Consider the following 20,534-nt stretch of genomic DNA (forward strand, 5'->3'; position numbering starts at 1 on the left):
AAAGAACAATTTTTTAGCAACCGGGCCTTCTTCACTGTAACATTGACTCTCATGTGATCGATAAATACATGATTTTTGAGTTCAAAACATTATTGAGGTTTGGATAGTAGTTTACTCCCTCATAAAAGTCTTTCTTCCAGTTTTCCAGTAATGTTTAGCTGGTAAGTCTTCAAGATTCTTTTCAATCCCTGTGGAGATGAATGAGAAAAATACTTCCAGAACCAAGGCTGCTGAGAAAGTGGGCGGTCACTGTTGCGCTGTATTGCCTCATATATTGAAATTGCATTCAGAAGTTCCTTGCTTTGATAGGCTGGAGAAAAGTAATAGGCAAGCACATTCCCTTAAAGATTGATCTTCCGTTTCCACTTAAAATAGGCCATCCTGCAACACATCAGAGACCAAATCCCATCAGCCAGAGCACACAGGACATTAAATCTGTTGTTTTGTGCAGCATACACATATCTACATTCCATCAAAACACTCTTCATCCACCTTCAATCCTTTCAGCACCGCTGTTCAGTAAATCTGAATCTGACCCATGGTAAATTCTTACCCAAGTTGTGGGAGTAAATTGAATGTAAGGAGATAAACAGACCATGTAGCACAGAATAATGGCAAGAAAACTAACTTATTGCATTGTTGCTGACCTGTTGCTGGCTGCAATCAAAAACAAACATACACTACTATAATAGTCTCATAAGCCGGTTCTTTTAATACATTGTTCAAGAGACTCATATACGTTATCAGTTTGAATCCCTCTAACAAATCCTTCATTGACTGAACTCACTTACTGAACCTCAAGTCATGTGCAACTTGAAATGATTTTATATGTGCTAAAAGTGCATGAAATGTAAACCGTGTATATATAATTTTTTTTTCCTATTGTAAATATAATAATGTGTTGTGTTGTTGTTACTGTTAAAAGCTAGATGCTGAGAAACGCTATTGAAAGTGGATCGGACTGAGCTCCACAACACACTTGTAGCCAATCAGCAATAGGGGGCATGTCCACTCATGATGGGGGGAGAGGGAGAGGGAGAGAATATGCAGGGTTTGAATGCAGAATTCGAATGCAGAATTGATTCTTCTTTCGTGTTTCCTTGCCCTTGAACGGACACATTAACACAAAATTGTCAAAATACCACTCTAAAGGGGGGCATACACTGTGCGATTTTCATCCGATTTTGAGCCAAATTCTGACTCGTACGACTCTTTTTCGGGTCGGCCCGATTTTCAGCTTTGTCGTGTTTCATTTGTCGTGCAGTGTTCGTGCAGTGTACAGGGGGAAACGAGAGGCGATTAACCTCCCCCGACCGACAATCGGATGGTCGGATGAATTTATGGCACGTTAGAAATTTTGGTCGCTCCTCGTGACTATATCGCACAGCTGAAGCAGAGCTACGAACCGACTGCTTTTTCCCTCACTGCGCCTGCGCGAAAACAGAAGTTTCATCTGCACAAAAAAACAAAAAGAAAAAAAAAGAAAAACGAAAAGAGGAAGATCTTTAAGTTCTCTAGTTCAAACTGGCTACAAATTACTGTTGCTTTCCTCCAGTTCATGTTGCAAAATGGATTAGCCTAACCATTACCCACATCTTCCAAGCCACCTGCGATGTACACTTTGCCTCATATATTAATTTGTTAAACAATGTTTTTGAAATAAAGCTGTTTTTAATTTTCATTGATGAATTATTGAAGTGTTCGGACATATAGACTGTTAATTAATTATATGCCTATAATTCATTGTAATCGACCTAAATGTTTTAGACAATTTTCAATGAGGAGGAGTAAGCTTTGTAATATTTTTTATCCTCACAGCGCGTTGGTTATGCGGTGATGCACTATGAAATTATTGCGTGGCAATTTAATTATAGCCTATCAATTTAATAATAAAAGTAGCCTAGGCCTTCCCTAATAATAATAATAATAATAATAATAATATTATAATACATAAATTGGAAATGCTAAATCATCGTGATATTGATAGCTGATGCTTGTTTTGACAATATCTCTGTATACATGATATTGTGTATATAGGCGCGTGTATACAGTAAATCCTGAGCTTTGGCTTTACATCGCATGCGATTTACTTGTTCAGTGTGAGTAGGTACCTTGCTGAAATCGCACAGACATCGCACAGTGTATGCCCGCCTTAAATGGCCGTCTCGACAAGTATTCTCTCGTTTATGTCTTATGTGAACAGCTGAGAAAGAAACATGTTTGTCAGTTTTTTTTTCGGTCTGTGCAGTCAGTCTTAAAGTGACAGCACACACTTAATATTATATATATATACTGTTTTCTGTGTCATTGATATAAATAAAACAATAAAATACAGCATTAACTGTCAGCATCCTGCCTCCTGTTGTTTGTCTCCGGGCCTCTAGAGGTCACCTGTGTTCCCCTCTACTTTAGTTCTTCCTTGTTAGCGTTATCCAGGTCACCTGTGCCTTGTTTCCCCTAGAGTATTTAAGATGTGTTTTTCCCCTTGTTCCTCACTTGGTTTTTTAGTCCTGGCTATGTGTCTCCTTGCTGTGACTTGAGTCCTTCCAAGTCATCTAAGCTATCCCAAGTAAGCTATTCTGAGTTATTTGATTGTGTTTTTCTCCCCTCATGGAGTTATTTTATTTCTCTCCTGTTATCTTTTATTTTGGATTATCTGTTTTTAATACCTCTTTGTGAGAACAACTTTTGTTGGATTTTTTGGACTTGCAAAGTATCTTTTTTTTTTTATAAATCTACTTTGCCTCTCCACACCTGAGACCCGAGTTCGAGCCCAGCTTGTGACATTTAACAAAGATTAAACTATATTTCATTTATATATTTAACAAATAGTGTTATTTTACATTTAGGCTTAATTATTAATTTCAGTACCTGAATATACTGTTGGACTTTGTAAACTTTGTTATTTAGTATTCACCGCTGCTTGTAATTTGTGTATTTGTTCTTATTTTATTACTGACTGTTCACTTGTTTTAAATAATGTGTGAACTTCATCAGATAGGCTAGTAGTTTTTAATGTAGTAGCTATCGAAAAACTTCAAGTGAGCTTTAAGTAATAAATGAAAAGCAAAGTTATTATAAAACTTCTCAATTAAAAACTTATCTTAAACTACAGTATGAGATGGTTAAAAACAAAACTATTCAATCACAAAGTACCAGCGGCCAGACGAAACAAACGTCTATAAAAGCAACGCTATTCAACACAACACCATACCAAAAAATGTTGATAGACTAGTGTTTCTTGCTAAGAATCTTAAATAGCCTAGGTCTAGCCTGGCATCATACCTTTGAATGTTGTCAATGTTTAATTGTATTTTTTTATTTATTTAAATATTACATTCTTTTTGTTTACTGCGTTTATTTAAAATCGACTGAAGCAAGAGTAGCCATGTCTTATTTTGTTTCTATCTTGTTTGGTAACCTAATGTTCAGGATTTGTAGATCTTTAAAATAATAAAGCTTTTCAGAATCGTGATCTTTATTCCAAGCAAAAAAATCGTGATTCTCATTTTCAGAAAAGTGCAGCTCTAACCAGGGGGTACCTTGCTGCAAAAATTGCATTCTGTAGTAAAACCTGCCCACCACTTACATATTTTTTTCCAGCCTGTTTCATCACCTCTTCCCCACACACTCTCCCAATGTCTTTTACTTGCCTTTCTCCACTTTCTTTGTCTGATTCCAGCAGAAATGAATGTAAGAGTCTGAATTGCCTGTCCACTTGTCTTTCGGTAGAAAGACAAGGAAGGAATCTCAGCTCTTTTCAATCAGTCTCTTTCTCTCACCCCTGTGAAAAGGTTCTCTGAAGACAGGCAGAATCTACCCACTAAGACAACCTCTCTCCTTTTTCCAGTCGCAGGCTATTATTAGCACATCACATGAACATGTATATTGCCTGACAGCTGAAAATTCAGCGCAGTGTGCTGATTTAAAATTTGAATTGAATTCCATTTTACCTGGCAATTACACAAGTATAGCGTGACTCAGTAGCTCCCTGAAACATAAATAACGAATTTGAATCCATATCTCAGAATAAGAGACTACAATATGAGGTCCAAAGAAATAAATAATAAAGCCTTGGAAACATGTCAGAAGAACCCATGTGCATGTATGTTTTCATAAGTTTGGACTTTAACAAGCAAAGTTCAACTCATGTCCAACTCATGACCACTGAACCGCAACTCATTACTTTCCTCATGTCCAACTTGAAATAAAAATAGAATTCTTACTATGTCTAAATGTATATGAATTGAGCTTCCTGAAAGACACTAAAAGGACTCACTGTAAATCTGATCAAAAATCGTTAAATTTGTCATTCCTAACAGCCCAGACTTTCTTTAACTTCTAGCCTACACTAAATAATGCTTCATGGAGCAGTAAAAAAAATGTTTTATTTGACACAGTGAAATGTTCAGGAACATTACAATAGGTGGTATAGAGCGCAGCAGCAGCATACCAATAATGCTGTTTTATAGAGCTGAGTAAAAACACAATGTAAAAAAAAACACTTTATACGACGCACTGCGTGCAACAGAGGGCGATTAAGATAAAGCAAGCATGCATTTTTCATGACTATAGCCGTGTGCGTGCTTTAGGCCACACTTATCTTTTAAAGGAAGGTGTGTGTGTGAGGACTGTATTTAATTTAGATCTGATCTCCAAAAACTCTAATTAAATCCTATTTGTGAGGTTATTAAAGGCAAAGAATCATCTAGAAAACAAAAAGAGCACAGCTGGATCTGTCTACCTCACCCTTAGGGGACTGATATTCAAGCAAGTTAAGATTTTGACAAAGTGCTGGTTATTCTAAAAGGCCAACCAAAGGAAATGCTAAACTCAGCTGGATGAACACAATGTGTGTGAAGATAGTCCTGAATGGCACATCATCTTCAAATCAGCAGAGATGTGATCATCAAAGCACAGAGAGCCCTAATAAACAAACACTAGCATGTATAAAACTGTCATTACAACGTTGCTGCTACAAGGCCATGAGAATGTCTGAAACACAAACAGCACAGGACATGCAAAAAAAAAGAAAAAAAAAAAAATTATATATATATATATATATATATATATATATATATATATATATATATATATATATATTCCATTGAATTAGGGTTTATGAATTTTTTTATTTGTTCCCTTGTTTTTGGGAAAATGTCGAGATGCACCTGTCGACCGGCCGTAAACCATGCTGTTTTTGCTTTAAATCTTAAAATTACACAGTCTAATTTAAATAAAAAACAACTTCTCAATCAATCAATCAAATTTATTTCAGGAGTACATGGCCTCTCGGTCTCGGCCCATAGTTCCACAAAGTCACAATCGCATGACAGATGCTCTTTTCTTCATTCCATGATACAATGCCAATCTCAATACATGCTTCAACTCACAAACCTGTGACATATCAATACAAACATCACCAACAAGTGTGAGATCACCCAAATATTTCTGCCGCAGGTCCATGTACAAAGAACAAGCATACAAGAAATGCTTCTCGTCTTCAATCACATAGGTATTAGTTAGATTACAATTATTACAGATTCTCTGTCATTGGTATATTACTCCATCTACCTGTTACTATAGCTAAACAGTGCTCTGAGCATCTGAACAAGAACAGAGATCGTACCAGCTGTATGTTATTTATAGATGCAATGTAGCTCTCCTGTACCACCAAAGGACTTGCAATGTTCAACTTCTTATTTTCTAAAACTGATGTGTACCATGCATTTTGTGCTTTTTCTCTCAATCGTTGATTCAGAATAGATGTGAATATTCTTATATCACCTACACTTTGAGCCTAACAGGCACTAGAGAAACCATAGAAATACAATAGAACTCGAATGCCGGAAACCCATGTTTTTCTATAGAGATGCACCGATTACAATTTTCTAGGCCGATTCCGATTTCCGATTTTTCATTGAGTTTGACCTGATGATACCGATTTTAGCCGATTCCGATTTTTTCTAACCACTTTACAGCACACACAAATATTTATTTTCGATTTTTTCTTTAACCCTTTCACGCGTAACTGACACCCCCACCCCCAGAGTGAGTTTTTCCAAGGCGAACGTTCCCTGTTTCCATGGCGACGCGTCATGCGATACACCGCAGCCACAATAATACTATGACAGATGTCTCGCTTTTATTTCGCTTTTCCTTTTTTATTCAAAATATTCACAAACTTGCTTACCATGTCATAAACAGCCTATCTGATATCCTGATTCTCAAATACGTGTAAGTGAGTGTGTTTGGTCGTTCAAAAACCTTTATAAATAATCTTGATCTATGACATGAGATGGGTGCCGCAATGTTGTCCTGTCAGTCGGATTTACAGCACGTGAATTCATCAGTTTCTCCCGCAATAAATGCAAGAAAGTGGCCGGTGAACTGAGAAGAATAGAGTAAACTTTATAATTACTTCCACTATGTTTGTCTGATATGAATAACACATGTCGGCAAATTATTATATTTTGAATAGATTGTTATTGCTGCTTCCACAGACATCAGTGTGTATTCTACAAACTCCAAATGTATTGTTTTACTCGTGCTTATGTGTATTTAAATATCTGAAACCTAAAATAAACATTATGAGGTTGAAAACACTGCTTAGTTGTGATATATGACAGCGCTGAACGCGTCCGACTCTGGCTCAGCGCCAGCCAACGCGCGAAAGCACAGTTTGAATCTGGCAGTTATGCGACGTCACTGAACATTGTAAATGTGGCACCGTAATGTTACTCTCAGGGGCACAGAAATAAAAATCTCATAGAGACCGTACCGCTCAAAAGGTTAATCATGCGGCGCCCGAGTGCATTTGACTAGCATAAAATCGGCATATGTCAGACTGACCGGCTGTTTGCCGGTCATGGCCGATCACGTGAAAATCGGCCAATTCCGGTCACCAGCTGATCAATCGGTGCATCTCTATTTTTCTACCTACTACATCTAACTGAAAAAGCATATTCTTGGATACCGATAATTAGACATGGACACTAATTTTATCCGATACATGATACACCTTTTCATATGGGTAGTAGGCCTAGACAATGAAAATCTACCCAGATCGCCCAAAACAGCTATAAAACAAAACAAAACAATTTCTCATGCTAGGCTATGTGTGTAGGATCCTGATAAAATACAGTAGTTGCCTCTAATTTCAAATGGCTACAGATTTTTGTTGTTGTTGTTTTAGACCATTTCTGCCTGTAATAGTGCAAATAAACAACAAATTATGCTTACACAAACCAATTTGCTTACACAAAGAAAAAAAACAGCAACTGGTATCGGAATCGGCCCATTTGCTTGTAAAGAAAATCAGCAATCAGGCCATCCTTAAAAATATTTTGGTTTGCAGTAACAGCAAAAAAAAAGAAAAAAAGGGTCGGTAGGTAGGTCTTTATTTTTTTATATATATAAAAAATAATATAAAAAAGTATATTTTTTTAATAATAAAAAAAAAATCGGGGTCGGGGGGGTCTTGAGAGAACATTTTTCACCGATGTCTAGGGGCTGTTTACACCAGGCCACTTTGCGTTTTCTCAGATCGGATTGCAATCTGATTGATCAAAACGATTCAATTATTTACACCTGGTTACATAGATGTGTGTTGTTGTTTTTTTGCGGATATAACCGATCTTCAATTCCCGCTATATGCAGATTTAATGCAGTGCACCGAAAGCAACAGTTATTATTTTATTGGTCAACAGCTAAAATTTCTGAATCAAAGCCCGCAATAAGAGAAAGCGGAAACAGCCCTGGTAAGATCATTTCGTTTCTTTACATTTAATAAAGATGATCGTGTGTTAAGCGTCTGCGACTTACTTTCACTTTGATTTGCGATAGCACGTTGATGCTTAGCTTCTCATCTGCGGCGATGCGTGTTGCAGTAGCGTCGTCATTACTGACTAAAACATGACATGTAGCCTATATAACACGCTTTCACATGTTTATTTTTTAATAAACCATATTCAACAACATATAAAAATGAAATAATCTTTAGAGTAAAGCCGCAGCCATCATTACCAAGCGCGAACCATTGACAGTGAATGAAACGGAGCGATCTTAGCCTGCAGGCCGTAGTGTGACATGCGTAAACCACATGGTGTGAACATAATGACGCGCCACGAGTTTTTATTTAAAAGAAAGAACGTAGCTTATGTTTGTATACGTCTAAGCAATTTATATTCACAATACTTAATAACTAATATTATTTTATTGCATTTGTATTAGTTGTTTGAAGAGTTAAAAAAAAATTGGTCGGTCTTAACGCAAGTTTACAACCGGCAAGTCGGTCGGACTAAAAGGGGAAATAAATAAATAATTGGGTCGGTACTAAATTGACAGGGTCGGTCGGGTTATGGCAAACAAGAATATTTTTAAGGATGGCCTCAGAATCAACCATGAAAAATCAAGATCAGTGCATCCCTAGTAAATTTAAAAAGGGCCATGGTTAAACAATATTAAACTAAGGGATCAAGGGAAGAAATCAAATTAATAAAAAGTGGCCATAAATAAACTACGGTAATAAATTCTTAATTCTTAATTTCTTTATTGTAAAATATGTTGTTGTTGTTTTCGCAGATCATGGTATGTGGATCCAAATTTATTAGATTTCTAAAAACAGTGCCTCCAGACCACACATTCATGCAGAAAAGTTTAGTTTAAACTCTACTAACCCAAATAATCAAGCTGTAGGAATATGGCTATCCAGAAGTACAGGGTGGGCCATTTATATGGATACACCGTAATAACATGGGAATGGTTGGTGATATTAAAGTCCTGTTTGTGGCGCATTAGTATATGTCATGGTCACCACCCATCTTGAGGAGTTTGCCCCCTCACATATACTAATGTGCCACAAACAGGACTTTAATATTACCAACCATTCCCATGTTATTACGGTGTATCCATATAAATGGCCCACCCTGTAGAAATAAGTAACGCTGCACTAAAGAAATCTCTTGCAGATAGACCTCTTACGCTTGACAGATAGAAACACGTACAATTTATTTAAGGGTATGGAAAGAGTAGCCTGGAAATCCAGACCCAAATCCGAAAGATTAAGGGTCTGGCATCGACTAATGAAAATCGCCCAACTCGAGGGGCAGCACCAAGCATGCATTTGAAAATCTCACTGCACGCAATTGGATAACACTACGACCAATCACAACAATACACGGGGTGACGTATCCAGAGCCCCATTAGCTGAGCTACCAGCGGAGATATAACTGGTAGATTAGGCTCTTGCCGTATCCGGTCGGCAAAACAGCAAAAACGCCCTTCTTGCAAAGGAACGATTCGAGCACCATCTTCTGTTCCTCTTTTAGATAAAAAGCCAAGTCTAACTCATTCATTGTAGCGGCCAAAGCCGTTTCAAACAACTGGTGGTCATTCATAGCCATCTTGCAATGTTTACTAATAACTTTGACGTCGCAGCGCTGTCGTCATCTGTTTAGCTCACTCTATATCAGATACACCAATGTGATTGGTGCAGCTCGGCTACAAGGGCATAGTTAATGAGCATTATTACTCAAATGCCAGAGTGACTCGCTGAGTAAATTCAAATTGTGCTCTCGTGAGAACTCTGGATTTCCAGGGTATGGAAAGAGTTGAATGAATCAGTTTGAAATAAAGCAGTATTTTTAAAAGCACAACCATCTATCCAATCTGATGTTTAAGTTAGTAAAAATGTAAATGTTCTAAAGGTTGGGAAAAGCACAAGATGTGTCAGCTGAAGACAGAAATGTTTGTTTTTATGTCCCAAACAGGATTTAGAATGAATGAATGAATGAATGAATGAGGCATTTATATAGCGCTTTCATATGTACTACTGTACACCCAAAGCGCTTTACAATCATATCAGGGGATCCCTCCTCAACCACCACCAGTGTGCAGCATCCACTTGGATGATGCGACGGCAGCCATAGTACAACGGTGCCAGAGCGCTCACCACACACCAGCTATTGTGGAGAGGAGAGAGAGTGATAGAGCCAGTTTGATAGAGAGGCACAGAACAAAAGAAAGAGGAGATTAAAAGACAAACACTTTTAAAAGTGTTTTTCAACGCACCAAACAGGAAGATGTTGACTTTGCAGGTGGCTCCTGAGAGCACTAAAACTTTAGAGTCTAGAGCAAAACCAAACACTGTAAATCCAGAGAGTCTTACCATAGATATAAAAAGCACCCTGGAGCTTCCTCACTGGGCTATTTTCACCAGTCCGTTTTGCTTTGCAAAGCTTTTAAGCCTTTAGCAATTATCTGAGAAGATCAGAATAAAACTCAGGTGGAGGCTACAACAGTAAGCCCTTGCTCTTGTTTTACAAAAAAGTAAAGTCATGGAGCAGTCTGCCAGCTGTTACAACCCAAGGAGTGTGTTAAATACAACTGTTGGCACTCTTAGAAAAAAAGCACTTTAAGAAAGCAACACATTTTCCCCAACCGACGACAGCATCATGCAGCAGCGAGAGCCCCAGAGCAGGGTCATTGCAGTATGTAAGTGAAAACTCAATACTCATGGCATCAACATACTACAAATGAATCACAGCAGAGAGGAGCACAGGAGGGCACAGAGCCGCGTTCAAGTAAAAAAATCTCAGACAGCGCCACAGGGAAGCACTGTGACTCACCACATCTGAAATACACGATCGAAAAGGTATAATTACGGAGCATTGATGTGGTCAATACACAATCATAGGAAGAATAAAAAAGAGGGAAATATTTACCAGCATGACTGTCCTCTCTCACACTCTTTACTGAGGAGCATTGTGGGATATGAAGGGAGCTTTTCTAAGACTTGCAGCTGACTTCAAACTGTTCTACTCCATTCTGGCTGTAGATGATGGTGATAGAGGAAATAATACAGAAGAAATAAACCAAACAAAACGGTTCATTTTACCATATTGGTTACTGGATGATATTAGAGCTGTTAATGTGTCCGCAGATATTGAACATTTAATTGTACATTTCCCCTATTTTTACATCTAGATTATTGTTTTATTTTAATTTATTATGAGTATGACAAAATAAATAAAAGTCCTTTATTGGTTATTTGCCATAAAATTAAAATAATTATTTGCTTATCTGTGTCGGTCAGACTTTTTAGATTGGCACCACCCCTAGTTATAATTGTTCAATCAAAATGACTTCACATTTGCTCAGGAAAATAAGGGGGGGAAAAATTGTCACAACTCTTTTTTTTTTTTTTTTTTTAGGCAATGCATTTACAGCATTTGTGCAAAAGCTTGATTGGGTTTGCAGAGTGTAATTTTAATTTCACATGTAAATGGGGATGTCAGACGAACGGACGCGGACTGGTAAATGTTGAGTCAACACTGTCATTCGCTAAGAAATGCATCACACAGGCACTGTCAGCCTGGGCTTTTACCCAACAGTGAAATTATTCCCGTATTGCCTGTAATTTCATAGGAAAGTGTAGAAGTGACAGGTTGATGACTAGGGGGTGCAATCGGGAAAGGCTAGAGTCAAACTCAGGTCACCTGCATACATGTCTCAGGTTAAAAAAACTGAAAAGATGAACTAGAGAGCATTAACATGTGATTACCACCAGTAACTAAATACTAATTTTATTAACTGTAAAAAAACAAAAAAAAATGTAACCTGTTGTCTCCAAAACTTAAAAGGATTCCCTGCAGTTTTCTGTCAAATATAGCTTGAGAGTTTAATTCAACTAAATATATAAAGACATTAGTATTGTAATTTTACTAGTTTAAAGTAAAATAATTGGTTGACATTTTCTTTATTTCAATTCTATCCTCTCTAGGGATAGAACACTCAAGCCATGTTTGTGCAAAGAAAGCACTGAATTAGTACGAAGAAAGTATGTCTTCAACCATGCTTGTGGAATTTGACATGACTTCCGATAATCATTTTCTTTATGTCACATTAAATCTTGTGTTCATATTTACGGTCATGTTCTTCAAAGAAACGTTTGCAAAAAAAAAAAAAAAAAAAAACGCTGAAGTTCATTAACGATAGTCCCGCAACATATTTTCATGTCTGATAACTGGTGAATGTAATTGCGGCAGGGAATTGCCTTATCTTTTACCGTAACGACTGCTATGAACGCATTGTTTTCTTGTGGTTATATGTGAACACGATATAAACGAACAGTGCTTACACAGTTTCGTGCTTTTTGCAACATGATCAACCAGTCTTACATGTTCTTTATCAAACAGGGACACCTGAGGAAACGCCGAGGCTCATTCGTTTTCGCGCTGACAACGAGCAATGTTTCCTGAAGTCCAAAAATACTTAGGCGACGAAGATATCGTCATCTCCGTTGTTTTCTCCGAGGACTTCAGAAGAAAATTGCAACAACAAAAAAATAGCTGTAACTCACGCAATTGAGATGACTACTGCTGACGACGACGGCATCTTGGAAGTTTGTGATAAACATTGGCGCAACTCCTGTGACGTAGGTGCTAGCAACAACGTATAATGACGTGTAACGGTGTAGTAGTGGTGTCCCATTTCTTAGGGGAATATTTTCATCCCTACGCCTTGCCACTCTGGTTCAAGGGGCAAGGGTAAGGGGTAGGCGAAGGGTTAGGGGTAGGCGAAGGGGTATAAAATAGAATTGGGACTGGGCCTAACACTGAATCAGCCCACCTGCAGACAGAATTCACACAGTATCCTGTTCACGGTTGGCTCTGCATGTGAAGAATTTTATCAGGTCATGCCATGCCAGACTCACTCCTGCCTTTGATATCTGCTGCCGACACGTGAAGCAATTATCTTTCAAATGAAGGCTATGCTCAAAGTAAACCGCATGCACAGCCAATTGATGTCCTCCTGTCTCTCAGTGTGAACACACGGCCAGTCGGTGGACAGAGGGTCATGACAATACAGCAAGGGAAAATCAGCAGCAATATAGACAGGATGAGCATTTGACTCATGTGATAATATGTTTGTTCTCTCTTTCTCTCTCTGAAGATACATAAAGATAAGCATGAATCTTTACAGCTTGACTATACAACTTATAACAATGTATTCCATTATACGGTTAGCCTATAATTTGTGTAGTAATAATGTTTATTTACCAATTTACCAGTACTTGAAGTATCAAAATGTACCTCAAAATGTACAGACAACCACCATTATAACACAGATGGTATACAGAAAGCCACATGGTAAATTGTTCATTGTAAGTGGCCTGTCCAACAAAACATAGCAAACTCATACACATACACAGAGTCATATACACAAAGAAAAAAAACACCATTAGGGTAACACATGACACTAAAATAAAGTTAACCAATTAAAGGGTTTTTACTGTTACATTTTTATATTTTTTGTAAATATAATTTTTTTTACAGTGCATGCATCTCAATGGCCATTACTTAGCTGGTGGCAGCCCTGAAAGTATGTGATCATACATACTAAAAATACTAATTGGATGATGGCACCAAAAAGTATGCAGTCCCAAACCCACAGTAACAAAATACTTTATCCTAAAAAGTCACACTGTATTGAACACAAGCTAGCTGAAGCAATCATTAAACAAACTCCCCTATTATGTCTCTCTCTCCAAAGCAGAAAGGCCAATACATTTTAGCAAATTGGTTTGTTTTGACAGTTCATTTCAACTAACCGGTTTGAAAAAAAAATATTCAGATTCGGGGGCCAGAAAGTCCCTGCATGGTATTTTGCATCTTTTTTTTTAAACTGAAATATGAAGTTAAATATGGAGGTTCATTACTTTCAACTTAGTTATGTAAATTAATGACAAATGTCCCATTAGTTGCATTTATAGTAAACTATCTGATCCACTGCTTCCACCTTAATTGAGTTCCACAGTTTTTGTAGGAGATACATTGCAAATTCAATACTATATTTTGATGCACCCTTAAATTAGGCTACATCAATGTAGGTAGCTACCTTTTGTTACCTTTAGCGCAGTTATCTATACTATAACAGCACTATTTTAACCAGGAGATATAAAAGCAAGAACACTATAATGTCTGTCTGCTGCAAACACTGATTCATACTGTACACATCATCAATGAAAACAAGAAGAGACAACACAAAGCAACAGAAAGCAAGTAGCGTGTGTGCGAGTTGGTTTTATGGTCTTGTGTGCGGTTGGAAGCACTGAGAGCACACGTGTGGCGACTGAGGGGGGATAAACAGACCTCAACCCCTGAGGAGAATTAGCAGCACTCCAACTGAGTATCACACCAGCTATCAAACCTCATCATCTCAGCCCTCAGTGTTGAGAAAAACACATTCTTCACACACAGCTGCGGCCAGCAATTACATCTCCAGTAAACCACTAAAACCATTTTTACCAGTCAGAGAACATTCTAGAGCGTCCTACTGTTCTTGAAATATTTAGAGCAACAACTAGTCGATTACATTTCTGATGTGTAAAAGCAAATGGCTCTGTCTCACGACCATTTCTTGTTGTCGCAGGCATGCAGCTGACAGCTTCAATTTGTAATCAGCATATAATGCTTTCAAAGATACTTTGAAACAGTTTTGTTTGCATCATTTGTGGCTAAAAATGCATTGCGAGGAGCTCAGCGAAAAAATGTGGCTGAAGGATCAAGGGATATGCTGATAATACATTAAAAAAGATATTTTAATCCAGAATCATTAGCAGGCTACATGGAAACAACAGAATGAGATGCGTCAGTGAATCTCGTGAGGTTCACGTGAGGACCGCTATTCACGGCCGGGGCATGCTTGAGTGGCTGTTTATAAAGTTGCTGCATGTGAAGAAAGTGCCAAATATGTATGTTGAGTATGTTGAGGCAGAGTCAAAAGTCTTAAACAAGCATATTTTTTGGAGAAATTCATAATATATGTGACCCTGGATCACAAAACCAGTCTTATGTCGCACAGGTATATTTGTGGCAATAGCCAACAAAACATTGTATGGGTCAAAATTATAGATTTTTCTTTTATGCCAAAAATCATTAGGATATTAAGTAAAGATCATGTTCCATGAAGATATTTTGTAAATTTCCCACCCTAAATATATACAACTTTTATTTTTGTGAATAGATGCAGCACTATCGCCAATAGAAATGGACAACTTTAAAGGCGATTTTCTCAATATTTTGATTTTTCTGTACCCTCAGATTCCAGATTTTCAAATAGCCGTATCTCGGACAAATATTGTCCTATCCTAACAAACCATACATCAATGGAAAGATTATATAGCCTATTCAGCTTTCAGGTGATGTATAAATCTCAATTTTAAAAAAAAATGACACATAAGACTGGTTTTGTGGTCCAGGGTCACATATATCAGAGTTACTAAGGTAGAATCTGTTCTGAATCCTTGTAGTATTTTGGAAAGAGGCACATTAGACATTCAACACATAATTAATCAGCCCATCACATTACATAAACATTACAAGAACAGTATCACAGTCAAGGTGAAAACAGCTGCACCTTCAGAATGAAAGCAGCCGCACACAGAGTCCGAGAGTAGTTAATGGAGCAGTAACACTTCACAGTTCACACCACAGCTTAGCATCCAGAACTACACCATCAGCAAGAATCAATATCATTTCTTTACAAACCTATGAAACAGCTCAACAACGAGGATAATCTTTAGAGCTAACAACACTGAGCCCATAATACTTTAGTCCACAGCAGCGAAACACACACTTCTTCCAAGCCTATTGAGCCCTTAAAGAAATCCCCTTGTGAAAGAAACATCTTGCAGACACTCACCGTTTTGAAGTCCTGGTAGCTGCACTCCTGGCCCTGGAAACGGCAGTAGAGCATCATCTCCTTCAGGTCGTGTCCCACTCGTTCACTGAACTCCCGCATGCTAAAGGGCTTTGGCCGGTAGTTAGTGAAGTTGGATTTCTCTGTGAGAAAGGCCAGCACATGGGGCTCGGTCAGGTGTGGCTCGGGGATCTGCAGGTGCACATCCAGCAGGGACAATAGTTCCCCGGCGTGGTAGAGGTCATTCTGCGTGAGGCGCGAGAAACGGTAGGCGTTCAAATTACAGACAGTGACGGCGGGGAAGACAAGGCTGCCAGAAACCACAGCATCCACGCTGGTGACGTGAGGGTAGGAGAGGAAATAGGCCAGCCGTTCGGTACTCTCCAGAGCCAGTAGGACTAGGCTGGCCAGCAAGGCCACGCTCCAGAGCAGACGGCGCGCAGTGGAGCGGTAAGGGGAGGAAGAGTAGGGGAAGATGAAGCGCAAACCATGCAGGGTGCTTCGGTGGGCAAAGGACTGCCAAGACGAGGGGCCTCCCAGGCTCCCCATGCCTCCGCTCTCGGTCTCACGACTGGCCTCGCTTCCACAGCCCTCCTTCAGGTCCATGGCTGACACGCACACACCTGCAGGTAGATCAGCACACAGTGATTGTCAGCTTAAGCTCAGGCACCTTCTGGCATCTGATTCTGGCTAGATTTCACTTCATTAGAGTTTCACAGACACATCAATAATGTATCGTGAAATACAGTGTCTTTCTTGAAGTGGCGGGTTTGACACAAACATAAAGAGACACTGTAAGGCTTTATGAAAAAAGATAAAACTGAATGTAGTCACCAGTGAGAGAGGATTTATGTAACACGAACCCTACTGACCAAAGACACTGTAACAGTTTTAGACACAGATGAAAAAAGAAAAACAGAAAGAAAAAAGAAAGATAGGAATGTAAGAAAGGACAGTGAAAAATAGAGAGGACTGTGAAAGAGATGAAAAATTTGAAGGAAGGAGAAAGAAACATGAAAAGGAAAGAAGGGTGGAATTAGAAAAAATATGGGAGGGAAGGAAAGAGAAAGAAAGCATAGAATGATGAAGAAAGAAAAAAAATCAACACTGACACAAATGCTCAAACAGAGACAAATCAAGGTGCACACACCCCCTGAAACCATAGTCAAACTGTCTCCTGTCCAATCAGAGAAAGCGACACATAGACAGAGAAAAAGACAGGGTCCATTGAACACTAGTAGTCAAAGCTGCTCCTATAAATAAATATCAGGCTGGACCAGGATCACACACACACACACACACACACATACACATCACATAACAGAGCATGAAGGAATAAAAGATCTTGCTCCAGTTAAGCTGTGTGAGAGGGTGGCAATGGAGTGGAAGATGCTGCCCAGGGGTTTCCCTCCGTCTGTCTCTCCACCCACTCCAACACTTCAGCCCCTCCAAATCCTAGGATCCTCCCTCTCTCTACACAATCTCCCTCCTCCATTACCTTATTTTACATCAATCACTCTCACTTTAACTTTTTCCCACTTGTTCAAGAAATGTTTTGAAAATGCCCAGAGCAAACACAGTAATGTTTTCCAAAGATATTTGTCTGTTTGGCTTCACTGTATTACTTACAGACATGCCAATAAAGCTATACTGACCTGAAATTGAAAAATATTACACAAGAGCTGAAAAACTATCCCATTCCCCATAAACAAATTCATGCACGTGCACACACGGTCACTGGACATCCAATGGCAATGCTAAGCACCTCACGTGCAGCCTAAGGACACAACATCCAGCCGTCCATGAGTGTGTGTGTGTGTGTATGAGAGAGAGAGAGAGAGAGAGAGAGAGAGAGAGAGAGAGAGAGAGAGAGAGAGAGAGAGAGAGGGCCGGAGATGTTGTCGTTGATCCTGAGTCGACGAAGTGTGTGAGCGCGATCTTATCCCAGTCGCGCGCTGCCCGCGCTAGTCCAGACAAACCATCACGCGTCCGGCGTTTCCGCTCCTCTTCTCGCCGTATCCAAGTAAAAGACAGCTGAATCGGTACATATGCGGTACACTCACATGTAAAAACGCAAACTGAGGTATGAGAGAGAGAGAGGGGCTCGTTCGCTCTTGCTCTTCGCGAGACACTGTGCACTCTTCCCTCTCTCGCGCTCGCTTTTCTCTCCTCTCCTCCCGCGTGCGTTGACACTCCTCTCCGCTTAGAGCGTGATGGATACAATAAGCAAATTGTGGGTAAAAGCATGAACGTAGAAACTGGAAAGAATCAAACACGAAAAAGGGGAGAGGAGGGGAACACACAGACTGAGAAAAAGAGAAAAGAGGGAGAGGTGACAGATACTATTTGGTGCCCGGCGGGCGACTATCATCACATTGAAAATGTGTAATAGAAACTGTGTGAGGCATCTTTAAGTTTAATGCTTGCGTCTGCACAACATTCAAAGCGCAAACACTTGAGGGAGGGGGACTGAGAAAAGCAATAAGACTGAAAGAGATAGACAAGGAAAAGAGAGATATACAAACAGAGAGAGAGAGAGAGAGAGAGAGAGAGAGAGAGAGAGAGAGAGAGAGATGCTACAAGTGTGTATTGTAATGCAAGCCGACAGGACAAAAGAGAGGGAGAGCGCAGGGACTGAGAGATGAAAAATAAGATGACAGCAAGAGCTGAATTTGGAGGAAAGTACGGATTTGCCAGAAGGGGATAAAAATAAAATTTAAATGGATGAGAGCAGCTGGTGAAGAATTTGATATATAAAAAAATATGTCATTCCTCCACGTCTGAGCGGGCCCCACTCACTGTAGAAGATCATTCTACAATACTTTTCTAATTTATTTCTCCTTCCATTTTTCCTCCTGACAGTCATGTAGTGTGACTCTTCGGAAATGACATCGTCTACGACACGTTTTTCACGGCTCATCTGGCCGGAGACACCAGACCGCATCAAGACAGCAGAGCCTGAGGAACTGGATGGCTACTTGAGCTCCCTTCACCTCCAGGGACGTGCAGAGTTCCTCAGGGACAAGGGCTCAAATGTAAAAAAAAAGGGGCATATATATATATATATATATATATATATATATATATATATATGCCCCTTTTTATATTATATATGCCCCATATTTCTGTGATGCAAATCATATATATATATATATATATATATATATATATATATATATATATATATATACAGTAGAGATCAAAATTAGAGAACAATTAAGAAACACTTGATTATTTTCAAAAATATTGTTAATCTTCATTGCTTGAAATTTGAAGGATTATTAGCTGTGGGTATACCATTGTTCTACTAGCATTTTATTACAAAATAATAAAGGTAGTTCACCAAAAACCTTTATTTTGTGGAAAACACTGCGATCAAAATTAGAGAACAATAACCATTGCAGCACAAAAGGAAGCATTACAACTCAAATTTGAGGCTTACAGCAGTCACAATTTAGTAGGAAGTGTAGAGGCCCTTGCTTTGAATGACCTGAGCACATCTGCGGCCACAGGACATCACTAGATTCTCACACTGCTCTGGTGTGATCTTGGTCCACTCGTCTTCCAGTCTCTTCCAAAGTTCGGTAACTGTAGTGGGTTTCTTAGCCATAACTTTGTCACCAAGGATTTTCCAAAGATTTTCAATCGGGTTTAGATCAGGACTCTGGGCTGGAGTTTCAAGGTACTGCTTCACCCGTTTTGCAGTGTGACAGGGGGCATTGTCTTGCATGAAAATTGCAGGCTGATTGGGAGATGCTTGCAGGGAAGGAACCGCATGTTGCCGAAGGAGGTTCTGATAAACATTTGCATTCACCCTGCCATGTAGCTGTATAATAGGCCCAACTCCTGCTGCAGAAAACATCCCCCAAACCATGACACTTCCTCCTCCACCTCTGACTGACTTCTTTACACACTTTGGGTTCAATCTTTCCCCAGTTTGACGCCGAACATAATGTTTCCCATCGGACCCAAATAAATTAAACTTACTTTCATCACTAAAGTGAACTTTTGACCAGTTCTCCTCTGTCCACACAACATGCTCCTCCGCAAAGGTTAGTCTAGCCTTTTGATTCTTTCTGCTGATGAGAGGCTTGGTCACTGCAGAGTGAGCTTTCAGTCCGAATCCTCTTAAACGATGAGACACTGTGTGCCGAGACAGAACCTTACCATGTTCAGCTCTGAACTGCCGAGCAATTCCAGCTGCAGTGTTGAACCGAATCCCCATTGAAAGTCTCCGCATCGTCCTGTCCTCTCGTGCATTTGTCTTACGTGGACGACCAGCCTTTTTGGGGGACTTGAATGAACGAGTATATTTGTAAAGCTTCAATATTCTAGAAATCACAGATTTTGAACGACCAATTTCTGTTGCAATAGCTGAAAGGGTCATCCCTTTGGCCTTCATCTGGACAACCTGGTGTCGTAGGGTTTCAGTCACCTTAGAGCGGCTTGCCATCTTGCAAAGTCAGTTAAAATTGGAAAGTTTGCTGCCAGTTAAATAAGGTGTGCCAGATAATTAAAGGGTTACTTCAGGATTTAGCATTAAGCTTTGTATTAGTAGAAAACCTGTAGTATTTTCGAATTACCATGCTTTCCCCCCTCATATCCCCCTGAGAGGAGAGATTTATGTATTTTTTGTCTGGAAAAAATCCTCCGATGACGCAAAAATCGTCATTTTGCGTCATCGGAGGATTTTCTGTCCAGAGGCTAAAGACTACAGCCAGTAGATGGCGTTGTTCCGCATGTTTACAGACCGCCCATAGAGGGTTGGATCTCACTCACAGAATGTACACAGTATCAGCCGTCTTTCTTTGGAAGCTAAGCTAGCATGCTCT

The 20,534-nt window shown here is 39.3% G+C and overlaps 1 protein-coding gene across 2 annotated transcripts in view; it reads right to left on the reverse strand.

Annotated features, from left to right (window-relative positions):
- The window catches only part of asic2 (acid-sensing (proton-gated) ion channel 2), a gene marked incomplete at its 5' end in the record, with an annotated part of 500,726 nt that extends 482,839 nt beyond the window's left edge, over positions 1-17,887 (reverse strand). Inside the window, 2 exons of one of the 2 annotated variants that reach the window (XM_081369199.1) lie at positions 15,706-16,325; positions 17,766-17,887. In XM_081369199.1, the coding sequence (XP_081225325.1) occupies positions 15,706-16,308 (603 nt within the window). Of the gene's footprint in view, positions 1-15,705; positions 16,326-17,467; positions 17,499-17,765 lie in introns of those variants that run through there. The other variant, XM_081369200.1, reaches the window with a different exon arrangement.
- Between the last annotated feature and the right edge of the window lie 2,647 nt (positions 17,888-20,534).

The sequence above is a fragment of the Scardinius erythrophthalmus genome, assembly GCF_964197995.2.
Source record: "Scardinius erythrophthalmus genome assembly, chromosome: 1".
Classification (NCBI taxonomy): domain Eukaryota; kingdom Metazoa; phylum Chordata; class Actinopteri; order Cypriniformes; family Leuciscidae; genus Scardinius; species Scardinius erythrophthalmus.